A 25606-nucleotide genomic window follows, 5' to 3' on the forward strand; every position below is an offset into this window, starting at 1 on the left:
TATTCTATCATGGCTCCACTCTTATCTATCTCACGGTTACATCGCCTCTTCTAAAGGTATATCCCAGGCCTCTATCCCTGATCCACTCATATTCCTTACCTGCATGTTCTTCCTTGGCTTCATTTGCCCACAAAATACAGTCACTGCACTTTACAGTATATCCTGTAAAGTGCTTTGAGGCATTCTCCTGCCATGAATGGTACTATACCAAATGTAAGGATCATTATAATCATGATCTGCAAACTCAAGGCGAACTTCCAAATGTACAGCAAGGTTTACTTCTCCACAATCGTCCTTCATTCTTGCTGCTTGATATCAAATCCCAGAAGAGCCATAAACCTTCTTCAACAATATCCTGATGAGACTAGTGATTTTGTTCATATCTCACACACACTCAAGTACCCCTGACTCTAATTCGACTAATTACCCAACTGTTTATTTTGGCTGAAACAGGGTAATGTGCAACCTCAGCATTCTGTTTGATACCGAGTTTCAACCTCCTCACCTGATTATGTTTCCATCTCACCACCATCATGAGTGAAATCCTTATCTGTACTTTCAGCAGCTCTAAGGTAGATTTTTTTCTCCAATATTCTCGTTGGCCTCTTTAACTGAGCCCTTCCCAAACCTAAACCTATGTATCTTATCCAATGCATTGTCCCAACCCACACCATCCATGTATCCTTGCGATTGGTCTGTTGATCCTCTGGAATTCTTGGGAGTCTGTTCCAAAACCACTTCCTTCCTCCGGTTGCTATCAGTCAACTTTTAAAGCCACTCTCTTTGATGTTAACTTTGTTTGGTTGTATGTAAATTTTTCCCACATTCATGACTCTTTGTTGAGCACTTTGAGGTGTTCTTTTACATAAGTTGTACCATTTCAGTGCAAATCCTTGTTGTGATAACTTGACCACGTTAAACACTTAATGGTCAGTCTTTCACATCAGCTTCCCCATCCCTCCTTCCCCCATTGATTGCATATAGCAATAACAATTACTTCAAAGTCAAAACCTAGTAAATACATTTCAAATGTTAACATGTTTATTGGTAAGTACTGGTCAAGGAATATATATCAAATTTCAAAATCACAAATATGAATAGTTTTTCTAACCCTCTCCAAGCTAGCATTGCTTAAACACCGATACAGACATAATTGCCACAAACAAATAATCTAGTTATAATATATATAATGTGCGACTAAAATTCTAAAAGTGGCATATTCAGTAATAACAAATGTTTTTTACATAATGTATTCTGTTCAACTAGAAGTGCTTTTTTTTCTTTTATGCATTTTGAAATGCAAACATAATACAGAAATCACTGAACACTAATGGAGATACAATGTTACAGAATTTTAACCTTAGAAGCCATTAGTAGTCAAACCGTTCAAAATATAACAAGAAACCACACTTAACCTCACAAGAAAAGCCTGTTAACTTGCTGTTTTTTAATTTTTAAAAATGTTTTCAAAATAGCAACATTATAAAATCAAAGTAAAGAGAGATATACTCACCACAGAATTACTTTAAAATCATTTATAATTTTCAGTGCTATTACATTTCAAAACCAAGCATTTATGGACCAGGCACAGATAATATCAATTTGAGGAGGCAGTGTGTAGCTGGACTTCGTTTTGACTGAAAACTCCCCTTAAATTCCTTTCCACTGTCTTGAGGTAGTATTTTTTTTTAAAAAGTCAAGCATCAGACCAATTTATATTTTGGTACTGAGCAATTTTAGTCTACAGATTGGCAAGAACTACCTTAGATGTTATCAGACAGTCAATGGAATAAGAGCAATATACTGCATTATGCACTGTATAATAATGAGATGTTTAAGATGGTCCAATGGGGGAAGAAACATTAGCGGTTCTACAATGGTTGTCTCAAGTTGTTTGCCTTCAGGCCTATTGGTCCATCATTGAATTACTTCTCTCTCTCGCTCTCTCTCTATTTCCCCCTTGTAAAAACGTGTGCAGATGGGAGAGCCATTTACACCGATGAGTGTCATCGTCCCTTGCTGTATCCTGGAAAAAACTGGTCCAGAATAGATTGGAGAACCTTGTTGGGGACCATGTTGTAGTCTTTTCCAAGTTCATGACGGCAAGCCGGACAAGTGTACACCTGGGCTCGGAACGATCGCTGCAGGCAGCTCTGAGGAAAAGCAAAATATTCAATGAGATTCATAAACCTGCCCTTATTAACCTTGGTTTAGCCATTTCAATTTACCACAATCTCATAACTACTCACATCGTGGACAATATTCTGCAGGAGTGGGGAAGGACACTTATACAAGTCCACAAACTAATGATGTAAAAATGTTTAGCACATGAGGAAAAATGTAAATATCCGCACAGTACTGCAGTTCTCTCCCCACAAACGTAGCTCTGCCATTAAGTTCACTCCATGGCTGAACATGTGCACAATAAATTACAGACTGTAATTTCCAGTTTATTTCCCCCTTATAATTTCTGGCAGCTCCAAATTCCTAACCAAAACAGAAATCCCAAATTTTTTAAATATATCTCTGCTGTCTACATGTACACATCTAGGCTTGAAACTAGGCTATTCTAAAGAACAGCTTGTTTCAGAAAACCAACTTGCAAAACTATGCAACTTATTTGCTTTAAGATCACCACTAAAAGTTCCTCCTTTTCTCCAACACTGAGAACAACAGCTGGATGGGGTGACATGGTTCAGCCACTTGACCCCCTGATTGACAATTCTCATTGGTACCCTTTTTGTCTTCAAGTGGATCAAACGTCAAAACAATGCAGCGCAAGGGACCAGCAGTAGTTTTTTTTGCTTTTGTGACTACATTTAGTCATAAAATATAGATAACAGTGGGACTCTCTATACAGTACAAGTCGCTAACCTGCATGATGGGCCCCATATCAATACAAGTTCTCAAGTTATCCGCTGGAAAGTCTGCGAGACTGAATAGGTTGACTCACACTCCAATCTTTGCATGCTCTGAGGACAAGTCTCTCCTAGTTTCACAGTGAATTGTGGATGAAGAACCAACATCCTTCAGTTGTTTTAATTCAGCATAAAACAATTCCATCCTTTCAGAGATGATTTCTAGTTAAAATGCTCAAGTTCTCCAGAGAAAAATGGGCAAGACTCACTTGGCAGTTAGGCATGACATTTTCCACTTTCTTTCTGTACATTGAAACTCATTGTCATTCAGTTTATTTTGCAAACACTGGCAGTGTTAAAGCAAGTGACTGGCTGTCCAACACTCACCCTGCAGACATTGTGCTGGCATTCTGTGGTGATTGGCTGGAAAACCAATTCCTGGCAGCAAATGCACATAAAGATCTGCTCCAATCTCCGCAAGAATTTCTGTTCAGACAACAAAAAAAACGAATATTTAGGTGCGGAGAACTCTTGAACATCCACCTAGCGAGACGTGCAACAATTCTAGAAAAATGTCCAGCACAAACAAAATCTGTGGAGCGACATACCGGGCCTTCCATAAGAGAGGCAAGAGCCTCATCCCAAAGCTTCTTATTTAAGCAGTCCTCTCTGATCAACCACTGTTGTTGTGATGTAAGCTGGTATTTTTCTCCCTCAGCGTCATCCTGAGCAAGCTTCATGCTCTTCACTGGAGGTGGAGTCACAGCCACTGGCTCAGTCGCATTCTCAGCTGTGAGGGGGGAGAAGAAAAGAACAATTTAACAAACTAATACATTCATTATCTAAAACCAAATATAAACCTCAAAACTTCATTCCATTTATATTTATTCTGATTGATATATTGAGCCTTACTGCAGCAAGAAAACCCAAATAATGGGTATAATAGTGTAGCTCCTATAAATAGTACAGATGCCATCTTTGCTCCCTGATCTATTACTTAAACAATCGGTACTGGTACATTCAAAATTTATATGGATGAGTCTTCTTTTTCCCCATCCTACCAGTCTCAGTTGCAATGTCCTGAAGCAGGATCTATAGTATTGGACTGCCGTCACATAGAAAACACCTCAACACTAATGTTGTCCAACTAACTAGCAGAACAGGAATGAATCTTCATCCCATTGCTTAGCAGCTCCAGAGGTAAATGTGGAATGCTATAACTTTCAAATCGCTCGATTATAAAATATACACATGTAATTAACCCGAGGAGTTATATTTCTTGCATCTATCCATAAAATCTAGGTACTCCTTCTCAATAAATTCAGCTGTTTGAGCGTCCAACCTTTCTATGTCACCAGCAAAGTTCAAAGGAGTCTGCCTGTTAAAGTGGATGTTAAAAATCCCACAACACTATTCGGAAAGAGAAAGTTACTTCTCTTGGTAAACATTCCTCCTAATAATTTGATGGTTAATTTCATGGCTGTTTATGGGCTGTGTGGAAATTGTCCACGGTGTTTGTCTAGATAATATACTTGACAGTAATAACTAGATTTTGTCATGTCTTGACTCTTTTAGATGCTACGTCCAATGGAAGGACTATTATTATTTGTTCCACATGGAAAGAATCTATGCAGTTTTAGCTGGTTAGATTCCAGCAGTACCCCAACGCACATTCCGGGCAGAATCCCCAGGCTTTGCCTATGCCAACCTGCGCCTAATACTTTCGTGAATTAGGTAAGCAGGAAGTGTCCCTCCAGGGACAGAGTGAGTATTCCATTCCAACAATCTATCTCTGGAATTTCCATGTATAGGTGGGATACAAGGAATTCCCAGCTTGGTTTGGATACTTTTAAGCATGGTGATGGGATTCCTCATGTGCCGACACTCAGCCGACCAAAAACTAGTTAACTTTAGCTACGCTCTGGACACTTGGGGCTGTGTTACCGTCTCACTTGAAGACTCAATACCTTTGGTTAGTTTAAAAAAAAGGGTAGGTGTCGTCCCAACTAAAAAGTTCAGGTTAAAGCTCTATGATGCAACATAACACTCAGGGATTAATGTATTGCCTAAGTCTGGTCCAAACACATGGTAAGTTTTTGTTAATCATTCATGTTAGGGGAAGATTGCAAGCCCGTAAAGTCAGCCAAACAAACATTCAACTAAACCATACCACTCTCTTGGTCAGCAAAACCAAGATGTGACCGGATTGCATTTTTGTACCTTGACCACTGAAACTGAAGAATGTTAGATTGTAAACGATTCTCCACCTCAGGGACATTTTTCTGCACAGCTAATAGGAAGGGTGCAACTGCACAGGTTGTACTAACCCGTAACATTTACTGAAATCCTGCCAGGTTGTTTCTCAATACAGTAGAAACCTGTAAGTACTAAATGTACCGCCGCTAAACCAACCCTATTATTCAGGTCAACAGAGCTGAGAGTACAGACAAGTAAGTGGGGGGGGGGTAGGGGGGTAAAGATAGCTTATTTGCCATTTATAGCCTTGCATACTTGTGCATTATCCTCGGCACGCAACATTTGTGAAAAATTGTGGAGGGCAGTGGGGGGGGAAGGAGGGTGATCGAAAACACGGAGGGTCTTGAGATGGGTCTTGAAGGAGGCATGGGAGGGAGCGAGGCGAAGGACTGCGGGATGGAGTTCCAGTGGGTGGGTGCAGAGTGACAGAAGGCCCGCCTGCCAATGGCGGGGCGAGGGAGGCGGGGACTTGAAGCAGGCTGGAGCCCGCTGAGTGGAGGGAGAGAGAATGGTAGGGAGTAAAGAGGTTGCAGAGGTAGGGCGGAGCAAGGCCATGGAGAGCTTTGAAGGTGAGGACCAGGATCTTGAACTGTATCCTCTGGGTGATGGGAAGCCAATGGAGTCAGGCGAGGATAGGAGTGATAGGGTCACTGAGCCTGGTGCGGGAGAATACAAGGGCTGCAGAGTTCTGGATGTTGGGGAGGCCGACAAGCAGGGAGTTTGCGTGGTCGAGCCTGGTGTTATGAATGCATGTATGAGGATTTCAGTGGCCTGCAGTGTGTGACAGTGGCAGAGCCGGGCGATGTTGCGGAGGTGGGGGAAGGCAGAGCGGGTCATGGCATGGATGTGGGGTAGAAAGGATAGTTGAGGGAATTACAAGCTTCAGGGACAAATATTCACTTTTTAAAAAAAATATATATCAAAATGACTTATGCAAAAACAAATTTAAATTTATAATGAAAGCACCTTCATAAAAGAGAACAAAACAAAGTGTGCCTCGTTACTGTCTTACTGGAATGGCGATACACTGGTTACAACTTTAACCACTTTAGGTGGAGTCCTGTAGCTCAGTGGTTAGAGCACTCGCTTTGCAAGCGAGAGACCTGAGTTCAATTCCAGGCAGAGGGCGAAACCTTGGGCAAGTTTCCTTACTCCACACAGAGCCTAATAATAATCCCTCCAAAACCAAAAACAATAATTAAATTGGTCATTTTCAATCTACGACTGTTTGTGGGACATTGCTGTGCGCAATTGGCTGCCGCGTTCGCCCACAAATATACAGTCAATTCACTTTGCAGTGTGTTCTGTGAAGCGCTTTGGGACATCCTCCCGACGTGAAAAGCGCTATATCAAATGCAAGGATTATTATTATTATAACCTTTGACATAACCATGTGGTTTTGTGAAACCTGGAGCATTAATCCCAGGGGAATAAAGTGCAATTACAGCAATAGCTTCATCAACAACCATTAACCTTGGTTATTGCAACACACAACATACCGTTGTTTCCTTGCTGCCTCTTTGGAGTTGTTCTGCTGCGATTGTCCACCTTGGTGGTTCTGGCGTCCGGCTTCTTCCCTTTTTTCTCCTTGTTGGCCATAGCTTCCAGGTAACCTTCAGGATACTATCGTGAAATATGGCAAGAATGATAATGAAATATAACATGCAGCTTTTGTTAAATCACTTGTTCAATGCAAGTCAAAAAAGTTCAATTGCAACCAAGCCCTGACCTGTATCTTCAAACCCAGCTTCTTTGTCCTATCTTTTCCCTCTGGAGTCCAAGGAGAGGGCTCTACATCATCGCGTCTCAACAGATAACGCCACACAAGGAAGCCCGACTTTCCAATTTCTGGCCAGTATTTTACCACCTAAGACATCACAAAAATTCAAATTAAAGTTTCACACATGTACAAAATAATAAATAATCCTTGCATTTGATTAGTGCCTTATCACGTCGTCGGGACATCTCAAAGCGCTTCACGGGATACATTGTGAAGTGGTGTGACTGTGTATATTTTGTGGGTGAAATATATAGGATCTGCATTTTCTTATTTCAAGCACTGCAGCAATTTCTTGTACTTTATCATGTTAAAAATAAGTTAAAAATTCAAAAAGCGTCCTTTGACGCGGCTTTTCTTATCCATTTTACTTCGCAGTTTTCAAATCTTTCTTTAAGATGAACGACCCCAATTGAGCAAGGTCAATTTAATCGTCCGCTTCCAAAAAATACCCGTGGATCCTTAACTCAATTGGATAGGTGAAGGTCAGCGCAACAAAAACAGTATAGTCTGACACATGCTTAAGATACTGCCCATGTTTGACTGATGAATACCAACATTTGATTTCACCTACAAATGCAACAATTGATTTCCACTCATTCTTCCCTTGCTTTTCTCTCCTCCGGAAGTGTCTTTCACTCTCCCACCACGCCCCACTTCAACGAGGGCTGTGGTGTCAGTTGCTCTCAGGTACCTTTTTTGTGTGCGCGGGTACCTTGACAGTAACCATCAGAGAATAGTAGATCACGGGTGTTGGGAAAACAAGAGTTTCACAAGGGAAGCTCAAGCCATTACTTCCATGCCTTCCATCAAAAGTGGCAGGACAGAGGCAAAGCTGGCTTAGCCTGGTGTATTGATGTACTTGGGCTCTGTCCTACTAACTCAGACCAGAAGGGGCTGGGATCATTACATTATCGATGCTGGAAATGATTTGTCATGGAATGTATGTGTATCAGGGGTGGTGGGGCAGGGGAGGAAAGGGGGAAGAGAAAGCGGCAACGAAAACATAGCTGTGAAACATGCTGAATGACTCCAGAATTCTACTTTGAATTGACCAATTTAGTGCAAAAAAAATTAAATCAGACAATAAAATAGCAAGTGACAACTAAACTCCATTGAAAAATTTGGACTCTCAACGAGTGAGAACCTTGTAAATTCCATCGTAGCGATTGCCTTCCTCCGGTGCATATTTGCTGACTTTGCGTCCTTTGGAGCTCCTGACAACACGGACTGGTTTCCCAGCTCTCCAGTCTCGAGCTTCTGCTCCAATCTCATCGTTCAGCGGGGCATCACAATTAAGAGCCAATGCCCTGGAAATAAATGCAAGAAAATGACTGCGTTGAAGTCAAAAAAACATTTACCAACAACCCAGGGAGTGCAGGAAATTATAAACAAAATCTCAGCGTTGTCACTTGTAACCTATAATTAACCTCCCTTAGCAACTAAAAATCACAGCGCAGAGATGAGATGTGACCACTGTGTTGTTACCCTCGCAACTACTCGACTCAAAGTCATTATAAACCAAGTGATGATGTCTGATGGCAGATGGTATTATTAGTTGATGGTAGACACTATATTGTACAACAAAAATCTGGAAAGAATATGTGTTTTATCTCATTCTACTTTTTACAATGGATGGAGTGAATGTGAATCATCAAGAAAGTTTTTAAAAGATCAGGACCATTTTAAAAAACAGTTACGCTACCCCTCCCACTCCATGACATGTAGTTTTGTTGGGATCTACACCATTGATGTAGCAAAAGAACAGTGGTCCACTTAACACACTAACTCCGAAACTCAGGGGTTAGTCATGTGCCCTGTGTCTCTGTGTTCGGGTTTCAGAACCACTGACTGAGTCCCCCTACACAGTAAACAAATTTACCATTTTCACCTTTTCTTCCTTCCAAGTTACGTTTCTCCTCTAGTTTCTTTCCTGAACTTTTCCTCCAATGATTTCACTTCTTGCTCTACTCTAAGCCCACTTTTCTTTCAAGCAACTTTCATGGAGGATTCACTCAGAGCACACTGAACCCTGTAAATTGTAGCACAGGATCTCAGAAGTAGCAGATATAAGTGAAATGGAGGAACACAAATTCACCAACTGAATCCAAGGACAGGATCGCAGGAACTTAGTAAATCCATAAACAAAAACAACAACTTGCATTTATATAGCTCCCTTCACCTGGGGGCTATATAAATTCATCTTGGAGCATTAAAACATTCCCCAAAGTCTTAAAGTCACAGCTACAGTTAAGAAACCAGCCTCCTCTACTGCTTGTGATAAGCTGCCAGTGAGATAAGGCCAACCGATCTGAAACCATTCAACTTTAGTTATCCAGGAACATGCTGAACCCTGTGAAGCCCCACCCCACACCCAACCAAACCACAGTAAGGATAGAAGTCAAGGCGGTAAGTACTTGTTTTATTCAAAGGGTAATCAACCTGTGGAATAAGGTACCAAGAAAAGCCATTGTCGCAAAAAAGTATAAATGGGCTTACTGGAGAGAAAGGAGATATACTGTAAAATGGCAATACAGTGGGGTTCAGAACAAAGAAAAGGGTCAGACTCATTCAGCCGAATAATGGACTTATCCCATTTCTTAAAATTCTCCCCTTTGTGTCAAAGCTACACAACAAAATTATCACTGCACCCCTTTTATTTAATCCTTACTTTGAACAACTTCTACTTAACACTACCTCTGAACATAAGGATTCTCAAAATGCTGAAACACAAATGAACAGGAAAAAAAGTAGCAAAATCCTGAATAGACAATATAAATTTGAGTCAGTATCAGCCATAAATCTGTGTATTCACTCCTCTTAATTGTGCAATAGTTTCTTTCTCCATTCTGTGTTCGATTATGGTTGTCTTTCCTACTCTCCGTGTCAAGCTTAACTGGTCAAATATTAGCCACTTATTTTTAATAAATTTTAAAAAACCTTTCAACACTCTTGTTACAGAACAGGTGTGGACAAAAGTAGTAACAAAATTCTGAATCGTAAAGAAGAGCGAGGCACAGGGTTGAGAATTGTGTCAAGGTTAGACCAGGTTTACCGGTTCATGTTGGTTAATGCCTGATCATAGGACTGCTCTCCAATTCGCTTGTTTCCAGAGAGGTCTCGGCCTCCACTCCCGGTGTACGTGAACTCATTGCCTCTATCCTATGAGAAAGATAGCAAATGGACTTTAACCACAAGATCCCTCTGTTGACTGACAGATTGTTGTTGCTTCCTCACTGAACAGCATCCTACGAGGGTGTGCCTAACAATGTAATACACATCACTTATACGGATTAGCTTGGTGGCTAACACTGTCCATATTATCTCTGGGACCCTGATTTGATTCAAGTCTAAGATAATGGAACAGGCAGCACTACTTCTTGCTACCTGTACGGGTCCTACCCAAAATACACTGGTGCACTCCATTTAAAATTTAATGTCACTGTTTATTTTTTCTACCCTTTTCCTCCACTTATTTTCTCTCTGCTTCTGGTCCAGCCTCGTCGTTCTAAAACTTGCACATTAATACAGCTTCTAATACAGAACTAATCTGCCTATAATTCAGCACAAGTACACTCTAGTGCAGTACATAGACTTACATAGAAGGTACAGCATGAAAACGGGCCTTTCTACTCAGTCAGTCTGTGCATGTGTTTATACTCCACATGCCACTCACTTCTATTTGCTTCTCTCCAATATCTACCTAAGAAGATGTTCAACTGCAGTTAGGTTTAAAGCACATTGTTTGGGGGAAGTGTTGTCTTTGCTCTGTATCCAACTCATACTGTGGTGTTGCTGGAATTGGTTTATGATGTCATTGAGTGCTTAAAGGATGGAAGTGTTACATTTTTAGACCTAATATTCCTCACTACAGTTGCATTTCAAATCAGTTGCATTTTATATTCAACACACATACCACTTCATCCTCAAAGCCGCCGGCAAGAACCAGGGAGTATGCGCCATCATTGCTTCGTCCATGAATTCCTCCAACGTGTGGCCTGTGGACACCTGCTTCACTCACCTTGCAGCAACAAAGCATTAAGATGTGACAAGAGTTAACGTGAGCGACAATAGAGTCACCCAATGATGGTCAACGACACACTGAATTATATTGCTTTTTGCCGATAACAGAACGGAAGTTGAAAATAAAAACACAGACCTCCCAGACCATTTGATCTGATCATCACATAATCTGAAAAAAAGTCTCACAGATTAAGGGTAAAACTTAAATTGGAACAAGAACCAGTTATAAATGGATATAAAATAATGGTACAAAAGGTCAATGCATTGCATTCCTTCCTCAATGACAAGTAATGGTGATGAAGGGCACAGTAACCTTGGGTAACGAGGAATGTCTATAACTAAGGTTTTCTGAGCGAGAAGTATTGTGCATGAGAATGCTGGTTTTAGATAGACGAACTACTCCATTCACAGCATCTACATAATGTGTTCTTTTTCATACTCATGGGTTGATGGGTAAAACTACTGCTGTTGTAAATATCTCTTACTGACTTACTAGACACATTATTCGGCGTATTACAACAGCTTATTTGGTATCTTCTGCTCGCGAGATTCAAACAATTACAAGCCAGTACCTGCATTTACGAAAAATGGTAGTACCAGCATTGTAGTTACTCAGCCGGAAATTCCGACTAGTTGAACTAGATCTCCCCCATCCCCCATTAGTTCGACTAGCCAAATGTATTTGGAAAACAGACCAGGTTAATGGTGCATTATAATGTGCTTGGGGAGAGGAGCCACAAAATGTGCGAAATGACGTTTTGAAGGAGATTGACCCAAAACTGCTGTAATTAACACATTTGATGGTATGAGGAGTCAGCAGGAGGGTAGCATTAAATTAGGTGCCTCGCTTGAAGGAAAACACCAACACTACCTTAATGGGCCAAATAGCCAGTTTATGTGCTGTAATATACATTTATTCTACGATTCCATAATTTGCTATCGCTCATTGGTATTATGCAGGCAGGACCTGAATACTGGTACAGAATAAAAGTCCTTTTGGCCTGGTTACCTGCTGTGAAATGACCGTCAAGTTGGAGAGCAATTGGTTGTGGTTCCTAAACATTCAGTTACATGGGGGGCAAAAATACTACAAACTGCAAAGTAAGGGAAGCAAAATATTTTTTTAAAAATTAAGCTTTAAAAAGGCGTATATACACATATAAACCAAGTAAAGTTTTAAACTTTGATGCATTTTATTTTGAAAATGTGAACATTAATCTAATAGAACCAATACTCGTTTAAAAAGAATCTCCACATACTTGATTATAAAACCAAACAGATCAGAAACCTAAAGTGTGCAACAATACCCAATAACCTCTGTGTACAAACTATCTGAATGCATTGTTTTCGTGAAGCTTGAAGCTTAATGTAGACAGTTGATGGCAGGAACAGTTGTTCTTAACAAAATCACATTGGGGTGGAGAAGGGAAAAGTTGGTTTAAAATTCGTGCAAACTAATAAATGCAGGAAAATTATCATTGCTGAGTTTGCCTGAGAGAAAGATTTGCAGGATTGGGTTATGCCTAAATAAACCCCTGGATTTGCCTTCAAAAGATGGAAATTTTACTTTTAGTCTCCTTGCAAGCTGTGTTGCCAGGGTGCTTGGTGTTCAATAGCTGCCCTCAAAGAAAAAACAATGGTACCGGTGATCAATTTTCAACCCATTTCAGAGGATGTATTCTGGCAAGCTACCACAATTTGGGCAAAAAGAATTGCTCTCAAAGGTTCAAGCAAAATGACAGAACTCACCCAGTCATTGGATAGTGTTAAAAATGTTTACGTGCATGTACTGCAATTCAGTATGAACTCAAGCCCTAGAAAAAAACGTTTTTAATTTTGAACAATCAGGCTGATCTACTACATACCGTACTCAAGAGAAAGTCACAAAATGATCTCACTTACCTGAACTCTGAACTTCCACATTGTGCCAACAGGAGTCCCAGGAATGGGCCCATAGTGGTTGGAAGGAACTATTGTACATTCCTTTGTTCGCCCAACGCAGGCCATGCCCTAGGGACAAATGGTTACGTTAGGAACATTTCATGAACAATGCGGTGGATGTTTTGAAACCTGAGATGGACACATGTAAACAAAAATAATAATCCTCGTATTTGATATAGCGCACAGGGTAGCAAGAGCCAAGGCTTGGGGACCCCAGAGTGTGTGATGCGGTACTGCTGGCGTCTAACCAGCTAAAGCTGCACAGCTTGACATTGAAAGCACTGTCTGGCAAGCTTTCCCACTGGGAAGACACTTTGAGAGATCTCAACGACCTGAGAAAGCAAGAATGATTATTATATTAGTATTGTTATTAGTATTATTAGCAGTATTATTATATTACCCACCTTGCCCCAGTCTCTCTGGCTGACAGTGCTGGCGGATGGCATCTTCGCCTTCTTTTTGCTCTCCTTCAGTTTTCCCCAGCTCGCACAACTTCGCTGGTGTCATTTTTACATGAAGGGCAATACCTGCAAAGTGCAATGACCTGAGTTTACAAACAACTCTACACAAAACGCACAGGCTAAAACTACAACTGCAGCAGAACATCATCAGAGGTACCAAACACTAAAACCATCACTTCAGATAACTCAAACCACATCACTTGGACAAGATGAACAATGGTGCCAGCTGGGAAAGATGGTGGAATTTCAACAAACATCAAGTCTCCACAGTAACTCACAGAGCAAAAACTAAGGCACACACACATAGAAATTAGAGATAGGAAGCATGTTTAAGTGATTAATTCTCAAGCCAAGCTGCCGACTAGACCCGTTTGTTAGCAGATGTGACAAAAAAAACTGGGCCAGTATGTCTGAGGAATGCTTTAGTGTTCATTCAAGGGATGCAGAATGCCTCTGCTCCGCATCTCTCCAGAGACCTAAAATTGCTGAAGCTCTTTAGCTCAAGGCTCACGGTTTTAAAGTTTGAGATTGTGCAGAATTTTGGAAAGCGACTCTTCAGAGACTCAGTCTTTGTTAGGAAGGTTAGTGTATCTGCCAGTTTGCCTGCACCTACACTTCACAGTATATCCTGTGAAATGTTTTGAGACATCCTCCTGACATGAAAGTCACTATGCCAAATGTAAGAAATAATTACAGTAGCGAAAAGCACAAGCAGACTAAAACCCCCATTAATTTTCCCTCAAATAGGTGGGATTAATATTATTAAAGGAATATCTATATAATGTGGTCTTTGTGGACTAAAATGAGGAAAGACATAATTGTGGCACTTCTGTTTACTAATCTAGAGCACAGTGGTTCAGCCCATTCCTGGAACTGCAGTCCAGTGAATCATGAGGATGCCGGGAATTAACTGCTCAGCTCCACATTTGTGCCAGCAAAGGTTTATTCTAGAATAGGCTTTGTGCGTCAACATGCTGATCAAATCAAATGTGGAATCTGGTCCTAGCCATCGTTCCAACCACAGAATATTTCAGAACAATCATCAATTTGTAATGATGCTCACGCAGAGAAGTACCGCACTGTGAAACGCTTTGAGACATCCTCCTGACATGAAAGTCACTATGCCAAATGTAAGAAATAATTATAGCAGCGAAAAAGTACAAGCAGACTAAATCCCCCCATTCATTTTCGCAAACGCAAACCATCAGAGGCCTGAATGTCTCAGTCTCAGTCTGAATACTTTTGATCATGCACAATGGTAGAAAATTCTTGAATTCTATCATAATATGGGCACTATTTTTCTGCAGTTCTTAAAAAGAAACTGACTTCCAAATTAAGACTGAACTCTTCTATAAATTTCCACAATCTTAAATGTCAACTCTATTGCCTTTAATCCTAACACCATTTTGCACAGTATGTGGATGCCAAAGTCACATCATAAAAAAGTTTCGGAATATAGAGCAGCAAGTTCAGGCAGGAGGAGATCATTGCTCAATCTACCCTGATCTACTCATCTAACTCTCATCGACTAACATTAATACAATATAGATTTAACCCATTTGATCTCATCTTTACAGACATCAATCCTAGCATTTCCCGATGATAGCATCAAGCTGTTTCTTAAATGTCCTGATCCCCACTAGCTTCCCTAGTAACATGTAGTAGCTGTAGGTCGATGTACATCTCCATCAGAGCTTTGAGTGATGTATGGAGTTGAGTCACACAGATTTTATATAGCATACTGCAAATCATCCAGTTCTAAATATGCCCATTTACCAGTCCTCATCCTCTGGTATCTTGTTCAGTGGAGGGTTCAAGCAGTATATGTGATACGCCATATTGCACTCATCACACAAGAGCTGCATAGCTGGGTCCTGCTTCCCACCACATAGACGACAAGCACAGAATCTGCACTCGGCGTCGGGGTCTGCCTTGCAGTATTTGCACTCAGGACCACTCTTTCCTAGGAGAAGGATGGGAGCGAAAAAAACATTTCTGTTACAAAAAAACACTTGACAATATCGAAAATGAACATGCAAATTCCTTGCAAACAAACAGACATGTACTTTTAAACTGCCCCTCTGCCAACGTGATCGGATCTGTCCCAGGTTCTTCGATCTTGTAGATTTCATCCAAAAACTGAATCTTGCAGTCACCTATGATGTCCAGAGGACCACTGTAACAGAAAAGATTGCATTTTTACTTTTTCTGATCTTGTGGTTGCATATTTCGTACATTTGAATCCCGACTGGCTGTCTGTTTTAGAAACCTAGGGTACTCACAAAGTCTTTGTTACCCTGTTTTTTTTCTTACAATGAATTTTTATTTTCTGTTGCAGATGAGTCAAGTGTAACGATGTCTGACACCAGTGACTTCCTCGTCACTCCACGCATGTTACAGATGATGTGGCACCGAATATAGCTACCGATCATTATCTGCCAGGAAAATGAAGGCCCTCACACACACTAATCCTCTGAACGTCTTAATACAGTTAAACACTTGTACTGAATATAATTAAGTACTTCTAAATACAATTTTCCTCATTCTTCCACACGTTTCAATTTGGTCAGTGCACTGCAGAAAAAACATGGGGGTAAAGGACTTAGTGAACACCATCACTTATGGCAGAATATACAATGAACAAGTTCTCTTCGTGCAACTGTAAGCATGTAGTCACACTCAATAATCCTTACATTTCATAAAAACAACAAAATTACATTTGTATAGTGCCTTTCACGTCGGGAGGATGTCCCAAGGCGCTGGACAGAGTTTCTGACCCGAGCTGGGGGTCGGGGAGGGTGGAGAGGCGGGTGATCAAAAGCACGGTCAAAGAGGAGTGTTTTGAGATGGGTCTTGAAGGAGGCAAGGGAGGGGGCGAGGCAGAAGGACTGCGGGATGGAGTTCCAGAGGGTGGGGGCAGAGTGGCAGCAGGCCCACCTGCCGATGGTGGGGCAGGTGAGGGGGGATCATGAAGCAGGCCAGCGCCCACTGAGCGGTGGGAGCGAGCAGGGTGGAAGCGGGTTAGAAGGTTGCAGAGGTTGGGGGAAGCAAGACCATAGAGGGCTTTGAAGGTGAGGACCATAGTCTTGAACTGTATCCTTTGTGTGATAGGAAGCCAGTGGAGTCAGGCGAGGTTGGGGGTGATAGGGTCACAGAGCCTGGTGCGGGAGAGGACACAGGTTGTTCTGGATGATCTGCAGCCAGGAGGAGTTGGGGAGGCCGACAAGCAAGGAGTTTGCATAGTCAAGTCTCGATGTAATGAAAGCGTATATGCAGATTTCGGTGCCTGGAAGTCTGAAACGCCTCAAAGCACTTCAAAGGGACTGTTGTCAAGAGTAGTGACTGCATTTGTAAGAAAGCATATATGCAGCCAAGGTGTGCAAAGCAATGTCCCACAACTAGCCATATAGTGAATGATTAATTTATCTGAAAGATTGTTGTCCAGTGGATCTTTAATGTCCACTTGAACAGGCAGAAGGAACCTCAGCGTAATTTCCCATTCAAAGGATGGCTATTCTGACATTGCAGCATTCCCCGGTACTCTTGACTGAATGTCAGAAACGAGCACTTCAAATAAGCTGCCTGAAAGTATAGAGGTTATATAAACAAATGTAGCAACAATGTCCCACAAACAGAAAATGAGATGAACAATCAACTGTTTGGTTAATATTGGCAAGGCAGCGGAATTTTTTGTTTTTTTTGGTCAGCCGGGTGTCTGACACATGCAGAAACCCATCACCATGCTTAAGAGTATCCAAACCAAACTGCGAGTTCCATGCATCCCACCTACACATGGAAATTCCAGAGATAGATTGTTGGAATGAAGTGCGCACTCTCTCCCTGGAGGGACATATCCTGCTTCCCTAATTCCAGAAAATATTAGGCACAGGTTGAGAAAAGCCAAAGTTTGGGAGCCCCAGAGTGTGTGTTGGGGTACTGCTGGAGTCTAACCAGCTAAAAACGCATAGCATGCCATTGCTATCACTAGCTATGATCACCTACCCGTTGGGGCTTTGGCTTGCAGGGTTAGCAATTCAACCTACAATTTACAGTATATCCTGTGAAGCGCTTTGAGACATCCTCCAGATGTGAAAGGTACTACACCAAATGTAAGGATCATTATTAATCTCTGCCCCAGTGACTGATCTGCCCTTTCAAGTCCTGCTGATGGCCCAGGCTGGCTATGCTGTCTTCAGCAGTGCCCTGGAATACTGTGGACCCACATGGCTTGGATCCACTTCAGCTCCAAGGAGACCCCAATTACACCCCACCCACCACCAGAAAGAGGACCGTCATCAGTTGGTCTTTCGGCATCTGACAAGTGCGGGTTTGTGCCCTCACTAGATGACTGGTAGGTATCAGGAACTTCCTGCCAGCTGGTATATGCTTAAGAGTATCCAGAAAGTTACCTGCTCTTCAAAACAATTCCAAGGGAACCATAACCTTCAATTGAACAAGCAGATAGTACCATTGCTTAATATTCAACATGAGGGATCGTACTTCTTCCGTACTTCACTGCAATCCCATCCTAACATTTAAACTTCATTCTTGGTGCTTGAATTCACAATCTTGTGACTCATTTTCTTTTATTAATTTTATATTCAAATTATATTTATGCCCCGATTCAGAATTGCAGAGGCATATTACTAAATGCTCTGAGAAAATGCCACAACACAAACAGCAGATACAGTTCTAACTATAAACACTGTATTATAAAGAGCTGTTCCCAATTCATAAATGATGCTGGTTACAGCAATGAATTAAGGCAAAGACAAGCGATTGAAATTGTAATTGTCTCAGGCCTAGTGAATATGAACCCTCGAAGCCCATTAAAAGTAAGTAACACTCCAAGAAATGACTTGAGAATAACCTCAATTCCCAATTCCACTCACCCCATGCCCCTTCCAGGAAAGAAAATCCAGTCAATGTTACTCCTGAAGAACCAATCCCACTTGCTAATGGGTCTCCTAGTATTCACTTGGGTGTTTTCTTTTCTTAATTTTACATTCAAATTATATTCATGCGCCAATTCAGAATTGCAGAATGAGTCCCAAAAGACTAGCCATATTCTCCAGAGCAATCAATGTAACATTATGTTGATATTCTCTGCTAGGCTGTGGGAAAATTCAGACCACAAAGTGGAGTGCATCAACAATGCTGTACCACAACGCCATATTGTAACAGTAGTCAGATATAGGCATCAAACAAAAATTGAAGTGTGCACATATATATTCTATTGGGCAGCACGGTGCTATATTTCTGGGGACAATAAATGAAATGGGGCTATCGGTTTCTCAGTTAACAATGCATTCCTGCTGGTTGTTAAAGCATTACATGGGACAGTTTTAGTTCAATATTTTAATACAATAGTTTTATTGTGGAGTCCTGTGGTGTTTTAGTTAAGAGCACTTGCCTCACAAGCGAGAGGACCCGTTTCGATCTCTGGACGCTACAACACCTTAGGAAAGTTTCCTTGTGAAGTTTGTCAAAATAATAATCATTGAATTCCAAATGTACACCTATTTATTGTATTATGTTCAGTGTTGCAAAAGCAAGTCAGTGGTGATTATTGGTTTAAATAAGAAGCCTGAAGCTGGTGAATGCCTTGTTTAGCACATTCTCCATTTTAGAAATTCAATAATGACGATAAACTTCTGATAACTGATGATCACACATTCACCCACAAAACATAGCACAATTCAACCTACAATTTACAGTATATCCTGTGAAGCGCTTTGAGACATCCTCCAGATGTGAAAGGTACTACACCAAATGTAAGGATCATTATTAATCTTATTATACTTCAACTTTGAATCACTTAAGATGATTATTTTTGAATCATTTCAGGTGAATTCATCTCAGTCCTATATTAATTTCGGTACATGGATCCACAACACTGTAAACACAACTAAACTCACTAAACTCAGCATACAGGCCTCGTTATCACAAACATTTATTCTCACGACAGCAACTTCCAAATGACTGGTCACAGATATGCTCTTTCAATTAATTTGCATGTGTTGTAGTGATTTGTTTAACACCAAAATAAAACACTTCATGGTTGCTTGATGTTTATTGCCCATCAAGTTATGGTTAAAATTGCAAATGCGTTTTGAGAATATTGTGTTTTTGACTCTCCTCTTTCACTCGATGTTGTCATAGTGCACGGCAGGCACTGCGAGGGGAGGGTAACAAATGAATTTCATAAAGAGCATATTACATGGATTGCACAGTGAGCATACTACGTAAGATTTGCTGATATCCCTGGTTATTAGTGGACGGTTGTGCTGATGGTCGTAACCACTGTATTTTATGGTGACTTCATAAACTGCCACTCTATAAAGGGTTAAGCGTGTGCATCCAGTCTTAGATACCTAAACATGAGCAATCCTTTCCTGGTTTCCTCTTCGTTGTTATTTATTTATTTAAGGTTTAAAAAAAAGTTTTAAAAGTTTTTTTAAGGTTTGTAAATGATCACATCACGCTCGAACATCAAACACATATTTAGAGTGGATCTCAAGTGGTTTCAAGTGACCGGAAAGGGAACTGGAAATAAACGCCTCACCCGATGACAAAATGCACAGACTCGGACAGCAATGACAATTCAAACATCGACTGTGAGAGAATGGCAATCACACAGCCCAAGATTGGATTTCTCCTCACCCACCAAAAAATGGGACAAGTTTGATATAATATCGAGTTCACCTAAAATGAAGATGCCTTAATTGGCATTTCTATTTTTTTGCTCACGATGCATCTCTACATTTTAAAATTTGGATTAAAAATAAACAAATCTCACTTAAAACACTCCAATGCACTGTTGGGGGAGCGCTGCATTGTTGGAGGTGCAATCAATCAAATGAAATGTTAAATTGAGGTCCCATTAAGAAGGATTATTATGCTAAAATATAACGGGATCAAATGTGTTGTGCCTCATTTAACACCAATGTAAACCAACAGGTGGCAGCACACTGCTCCAGATAAATGTGTTCTTCCTTCCCAGGTCCGACTTGGCATCAACCAAACAAAAAAAAGCTTTTATGTTTTTAAAAATCAGAAGAGAACAAATTTTTAAATTTGAGATTCTAACATTTTTTTTTGCTAGACAGTTCATTGTCTCAGTTGGATCTTTGAAGAGGGCCAAAATATGGCTTTAACCTGACCGTACTTTAGCTGAACTATGACCGTTAGCTCAAAATATCAACCTCATCGCGTCACAATCAACAGCAAAGATTCACTTGATGTTAATGCATACCAAAATACAAGCACTCAGCCCTCCTCAGCCCCTCTACCCCCTCACACACACTTATTTTCTAAAGAGGTTCTTAGATTTCACATATTCCAACCTTACATAGTGCAGTCTCTGACTTAAGCAACTGAAAAGGTCAGGCCTCAGAAAGCACACTTCCAACCTAAAGATTCCTGACAGTATTGTTGACTCCAGATAAACAAAGTACTACTCTGACCTGGCTTTAGAATATCAATGTCACACACACACACACACACAATGTGCTCCCGTTGTATTGAATGACGGAACAAGCATGAAAATAAAGAATTGTGATACATATAAATGTCCCTGTTATGCATCTGTGCATTGCTGAGCGCTGTGAAGGGTGAATTTAATCAGGCTGTGCCCAAAGCACACCATCATTCTACCAGCACACTCACTTTTCTAATAAAAAAAAACCTTGAATTGTTCATTGTTTGAACAGATTGAAATCTTATTGACCCTTCAATCCACTATTGTTAATTGTATATTGATACACACAGCCAGCAATTTATGGGTTAACCGGCTGGAGGACAAAGATCCCTTGATTGGTTACATTTATCCAGTTAATACTGCAGAAATACTGACTCAACTGTCAGTCATTTTGCATTCATTCAGTCCCTAGATTACAAAATAATCCAGATAAACAATGCAGCTGAGTCTTACTCCCAAGTTTGAGGCATTTTGAACGATGAGCATTTACGATAGAGCGCAAAGGAAATAGATCTCCCAGGTACACCCAATAGAGAGACAGAAAACTCGAGGCTCGGGCTCCTGCGACCTCTTTGTTTACACTGGATGCTTCCTGGTATCAGACTGCATCGTTTGAACCACAATCCAGAACCAAGGCACGAGCACGCCGCTGGGTTCCTGATGAGTGCTCCCACTAGAATTGCTCAGGAAGCTCAGTGCTAATCATTACCTGTCCATTCTCGGTAGCTAAACGCTTACTCCACCTCCTGAATACCCTTTCTAATTGGGGCTGAAAAGAGAGAGGAATAAAGAGTGGGACACACTCGTCAACTGAAGTGTTCTGGTGCGTGTGGAAGGTTTGCTGCTGACAACAGGAAAAGCACAAGTGGCTTAAAAAGCCACCACGGCCATTTTGTCCTACTATTTAAGATGGTGCGGAATTTGGGGGGAGATTCTGAAATTCAATCATAATTTGGAAGCGTTTTTATCCACAGCCTTTAAAAGGAGTGGTGTCCAAATGAAAACCCGAATTTAAGGGTTTTCTACAATTCCGCAATTTTAAGCTTCAAGGCAAAAATGATTTTAGAGCTATATAATACAAGGTGATGTAACTAGTGTTATGTGCCCCCACCCTTTGGAATTCCATCCCAGTCCCTTCACCTTGCTCTCTCCCTTGCTTCCTTCAAGGCCCATCTAAACACTCTCCTCTTCAACCATGCCTTCGACCACACTCCTACCCCTATCCTCCATCACCCCATTAGCCCAACCCCATGCTCGGGTCTGTCCAGCGCCTTGGGACGTCCTCCCGATGTGAAAGGCACCATACAAATGTGGTTGTTGTTAGGTGAGATATCAGGCCTCTAAACTCACCCAATAAGTTTTAGAGCTCTACCATGCCCAGCCCAAACATTGTGGTGAAGTCGCAGAAGACGAGCAGATATTGTCTGTTGTCGTTTTTGTTTCCATGTTGTCAGCTATTACAGGAAATGGAGTGCAGCGTCGAACACTACACCAACCACCCCCACAGATTGTATCCAGCAACCTCAAACCCAAAGTATAAACAAGATTTTAAAAATAGACTCCGTAAGGTCAAGTGCAACAATAATACATTCTTCAAATTTAAGGTTCTGCGGTGTAGGCCGAGAAAGGGAGGGGTGGGTGGGGGGAGGTGAAAGGAGATGAGGACCTGGGACCTTCTAAAGGAAGATTCATACAATATAATAATAATAATCCTTGCATTTTATATAGCGCTTTTCACATCGGGAGGACGTCCCAAAGCACTTCACAGAACACACTGTAAAGTGAATTGACTATTTTTGTGGGCAAACGCGGCAGCCAATTCCGCACAGCAATGTCACACAAACAGTCGTAGATTGAAAATGACCAATTTATTATTGTTTTTTGGGTTTTGGAGGGATTATTATTAGGCTCTGTGTGGAGTAAGGAAACTTGCCCAAGGTTTCGCCCTCTGCCTGGAATTGAACTCAGGTCTCTCACTTGCAAAGCGAGTGCTCTAACCACTGAGCTACAGGACTCCACAAATAATTTATTTATATAAATAAATAATATCAAATTATTCACTTGATGTTTTCCAAGCATTTATGAAACATCCACATAAGTGGTGTTTAAATGCCCACTGGATAGTAATTAGAAGTAGAAGCTCTGGCTGACTTTTTAAAATACATAGGGAAGCTGAGAACCAATTGTAGCTCTCATTTCACTGCTCCCAGTTGAGATCAACTGAAACAACAGAGACCTGAAGACAAAACACTCCAAGGTCCTCCAATCCATCATGGAAGCCAGCTCCAGTTTTGACTAATGAAGAGCTTGAGAAAGAACATCATCCAGAATAGTGCTTTAATGTTATCGTACTATTGTACACACCAAATGCAAAGCTGTCAAACCAGGTTGTTGTTACCTTGTTGCTGCAGTAGGCATTTTGAAGTGAATTGAATGGGGGATACAGATCAGTAATTCATGCAAAATAAATTGATCTTGTCTCTTCACTCAGTTGCTGTGCAAATGTATCCTGCATATTTTTTTTTGTGTGTGTGTGAATATTCATGTAATGTTGCAGATTCATTTTGTTTTTTTGGAAACCAAAAGAAGCTTGATTTAGTTTTTACTGTAGGTGTGTGTGTGGGTTTGGTATGTGGGTGATACTGGGGCAGATATCAAGCTCCCCGATTCAACAAAGTCTGCAGTTGAGCTATAAACCTCTGAACCCAAGCTAAAAAAAAACACCAGCTACAGTTCAGATGCTGCAGAAGATACATCAGAATGCAGAAGCCCAAGCACATAACTTGAGGTGTAGTCTGTAATAAGTCTAAAAATCTTTTTTACTTCAGTTCATCAAAATATATCAAAAGAAAATCAAAGTGCATCATTTCAATTTTTAACCTAGATGGATCACTGAAAGGTGGACACAGTTTCTCCAGCAGCTATAAAACCCTTCCAGATTACTGCAGTAAAGCGCTCTGGGCCACTGTGAAGGGCATTGTATAAATGCAAGTTGTTGCTGTAAATTCAGCGTACCTGTCCAAGCTGTTTTACACTCTCAATTCACGTTCGCTCCTAAACACAGTCACTCCACCTTACAGGATATCCTGTGAAGCACTATTAGACTTTCCCACGACATGAAAAGTGCTGTACCTAATGCAAGGATTATTTATTTATTTTCCCAGGTTTTATTTTCCCGACTTGCTAATTTTATTATTTTTGCTTCATTCCGCCCCTCTTTCAAGGTATGCCTCTTTGACCGTGCTATCAATCATCTTTCCCCTTCCTCTCTCCCCTCACTCTGCTCTCGATCCAGAATTGTCAAGCTCTTTGGGAAATCCTCCGACATGAAAGGCGCTATATAAGTGTTGAATTGGATTATGCATTTCCAAAAAGGATGAGTTTATGTTTAAACATTTTCTTAAAAAATGTTGATAACCAGATGCTGCATTAAAACGCTGGTGTTCTTGTTTATGGTATTAAAGGTTCCTTTAAAAGACTGACATTTTCAAAACACGCTAGTCTTTTTAAATTCAACATCACTTTCCAGGCAAATCAGTATTTTTTTTAAAAATATTTTTAAATCTCTTTTAAGGCAATTACTCATTTGGAAAGGAACTACAGCACCAATGGATTTTTTTAAAATCAATATTGCAGCTGATAAGACTGATTCACTAACGTAACATTGCACCTCCCAAGGTACCCGGTGTATGTCCTCAAGCTCAGTTGAAGGCGCCTCTTACTCAGTGATTCACATACAATTTATTCACAAAATGTCCGTCCCTTGCATGGAACAGGAAACCTGCTCGAGAAAATGGGAACACATTTTACACTGAAGAGCTGGGAGGACTTGTGTCCGAAAATGCTAGAAGCTTTAATAATCTGGTCTTAAGAGTATTCCTTGAAATGTCAGAGCGCATTCATTGACAACAATCCTTGCATTTGACATAGAGCTTTATCACACCGTGAAAACGTCTCAACGCGCTTCACAGGATTTTACTGTGAAGTCTAGTGACTGTGTATTGGTAAGCCTCTATATCTATTACTCAAGCCTATTTTTACCTGCCCAATGTTAACCTATTGGCTGAGCAATTATTTTACATAATTTACGTATTAAATAATTCTTTGAATGATTAAATAATGATTTCATTGACGTGCGTTAAGCACATTTAATATGAACAAGCCTTCCGGAAAATGCCTAGCGATCATAGAAACGCCACTGACGTTTTAAAAAACATTTTTATCCTGCTGATAAGTTAAGCACACGAGTTCCAACCCCAGACTCTGCACAGCACTGATTACCTAGCACTCCACCTTGTAGATAAATTGGTGTCCAAGTTTTTTTATTACACGGATATTATGGCACAATAATGGTTGTTCCAGAGCGGCAGTCACAAGGTAGGTTTCTCTGCCAGCCTGAACGTCTAAGCATAAATTTCTTCTTGTATGAACCAGTTTTCACAGAAGTCTCGCCGTAGCCTATAGGCTTGACCGGAGCTTAACAAACACAGCAGTAATATTTTGTGACAAATAACTGAAAATTTTCCCCTCATTATTCTATAAAATGGCAGCAACCAGACGAATGAAATAATGTCATTTCATAGTTATTTTACCGATACATGACAGGAAGTATAAAAGGCCTATTTCTTTTTTTAAAAAAATATACAATTGGTGCACTGAACTTATGAATGTAATGGTTCTTTATGCTGTTGCTGGTTTAAAATCCTCTAATTTGTTCAAAATTAACAAAGAAGCATTTTGACAACATGCAGCACATCAGTTTAATTAATGAGAAAGATGGGTGCACACGGCAGACCAGATTTCATGTATG

The 25606-nt window shown here is 40.7% G+C and overlaps 1 protein-coding gene across 1 annotated transcript in view; it reads right to left on the bottom strand.

The window, feature by feature from the left end:
* Positions 1–1019: 1019 nt before the first annotated feature.
* LOC103185474 (E3 ubiquitin-protein ligase UHRF1) overlaps positions 1020–25606 on the bottom strand; it is an 81738-nt gene continuing 57151 nt past the window's right edge. The window contains 13 exon segments of the mRNA XM_042332585.1: positions 1020–2153; positions 3246–3344; positions 3467–3648; positions 6614–6737; positions 6844–6981; positions 8039–8201; positions 9947–10053; positions 10808–10912; positions 12817–12924; positions 13260–13330; positions 13333–13382; positions 15093–15279; positions 15383–15492. Of these exon segments, the coding sequence (XP_042188519.1) occupies positions 2007–2153; positions 3246–3344; positions 3467–3648; positions 6614–6737; positions 6844–6981; positions 8039–8201; positions 9947–10053; positions 10808–10912; positions 12817–12924; positions 13260–13330; positions 13333–13382; positions 15093–15279; positions 15383–15492 (1591 nt within the window). The 3' untranslated portion in view covers positions 1020–2006.

This window comes from Callorhinchus milii, unplaced genomic scaffold, assembly GCF_018977255.1.
Source record: "Callorhinchus milii isolate IMCB2004 unplaced genomic scaffold, IMCB_Cmil_1.0 Scaffold1, whole genome shotgun sequence".
Classification (NCBI taxonomy): domain Eukaryota; kingdom Metazoa; phylum Chordata; class Chondrichthyes; order Chimaeriformes; family Callorhinchidae; genus Callorhinchus; species Callorhinchus milii.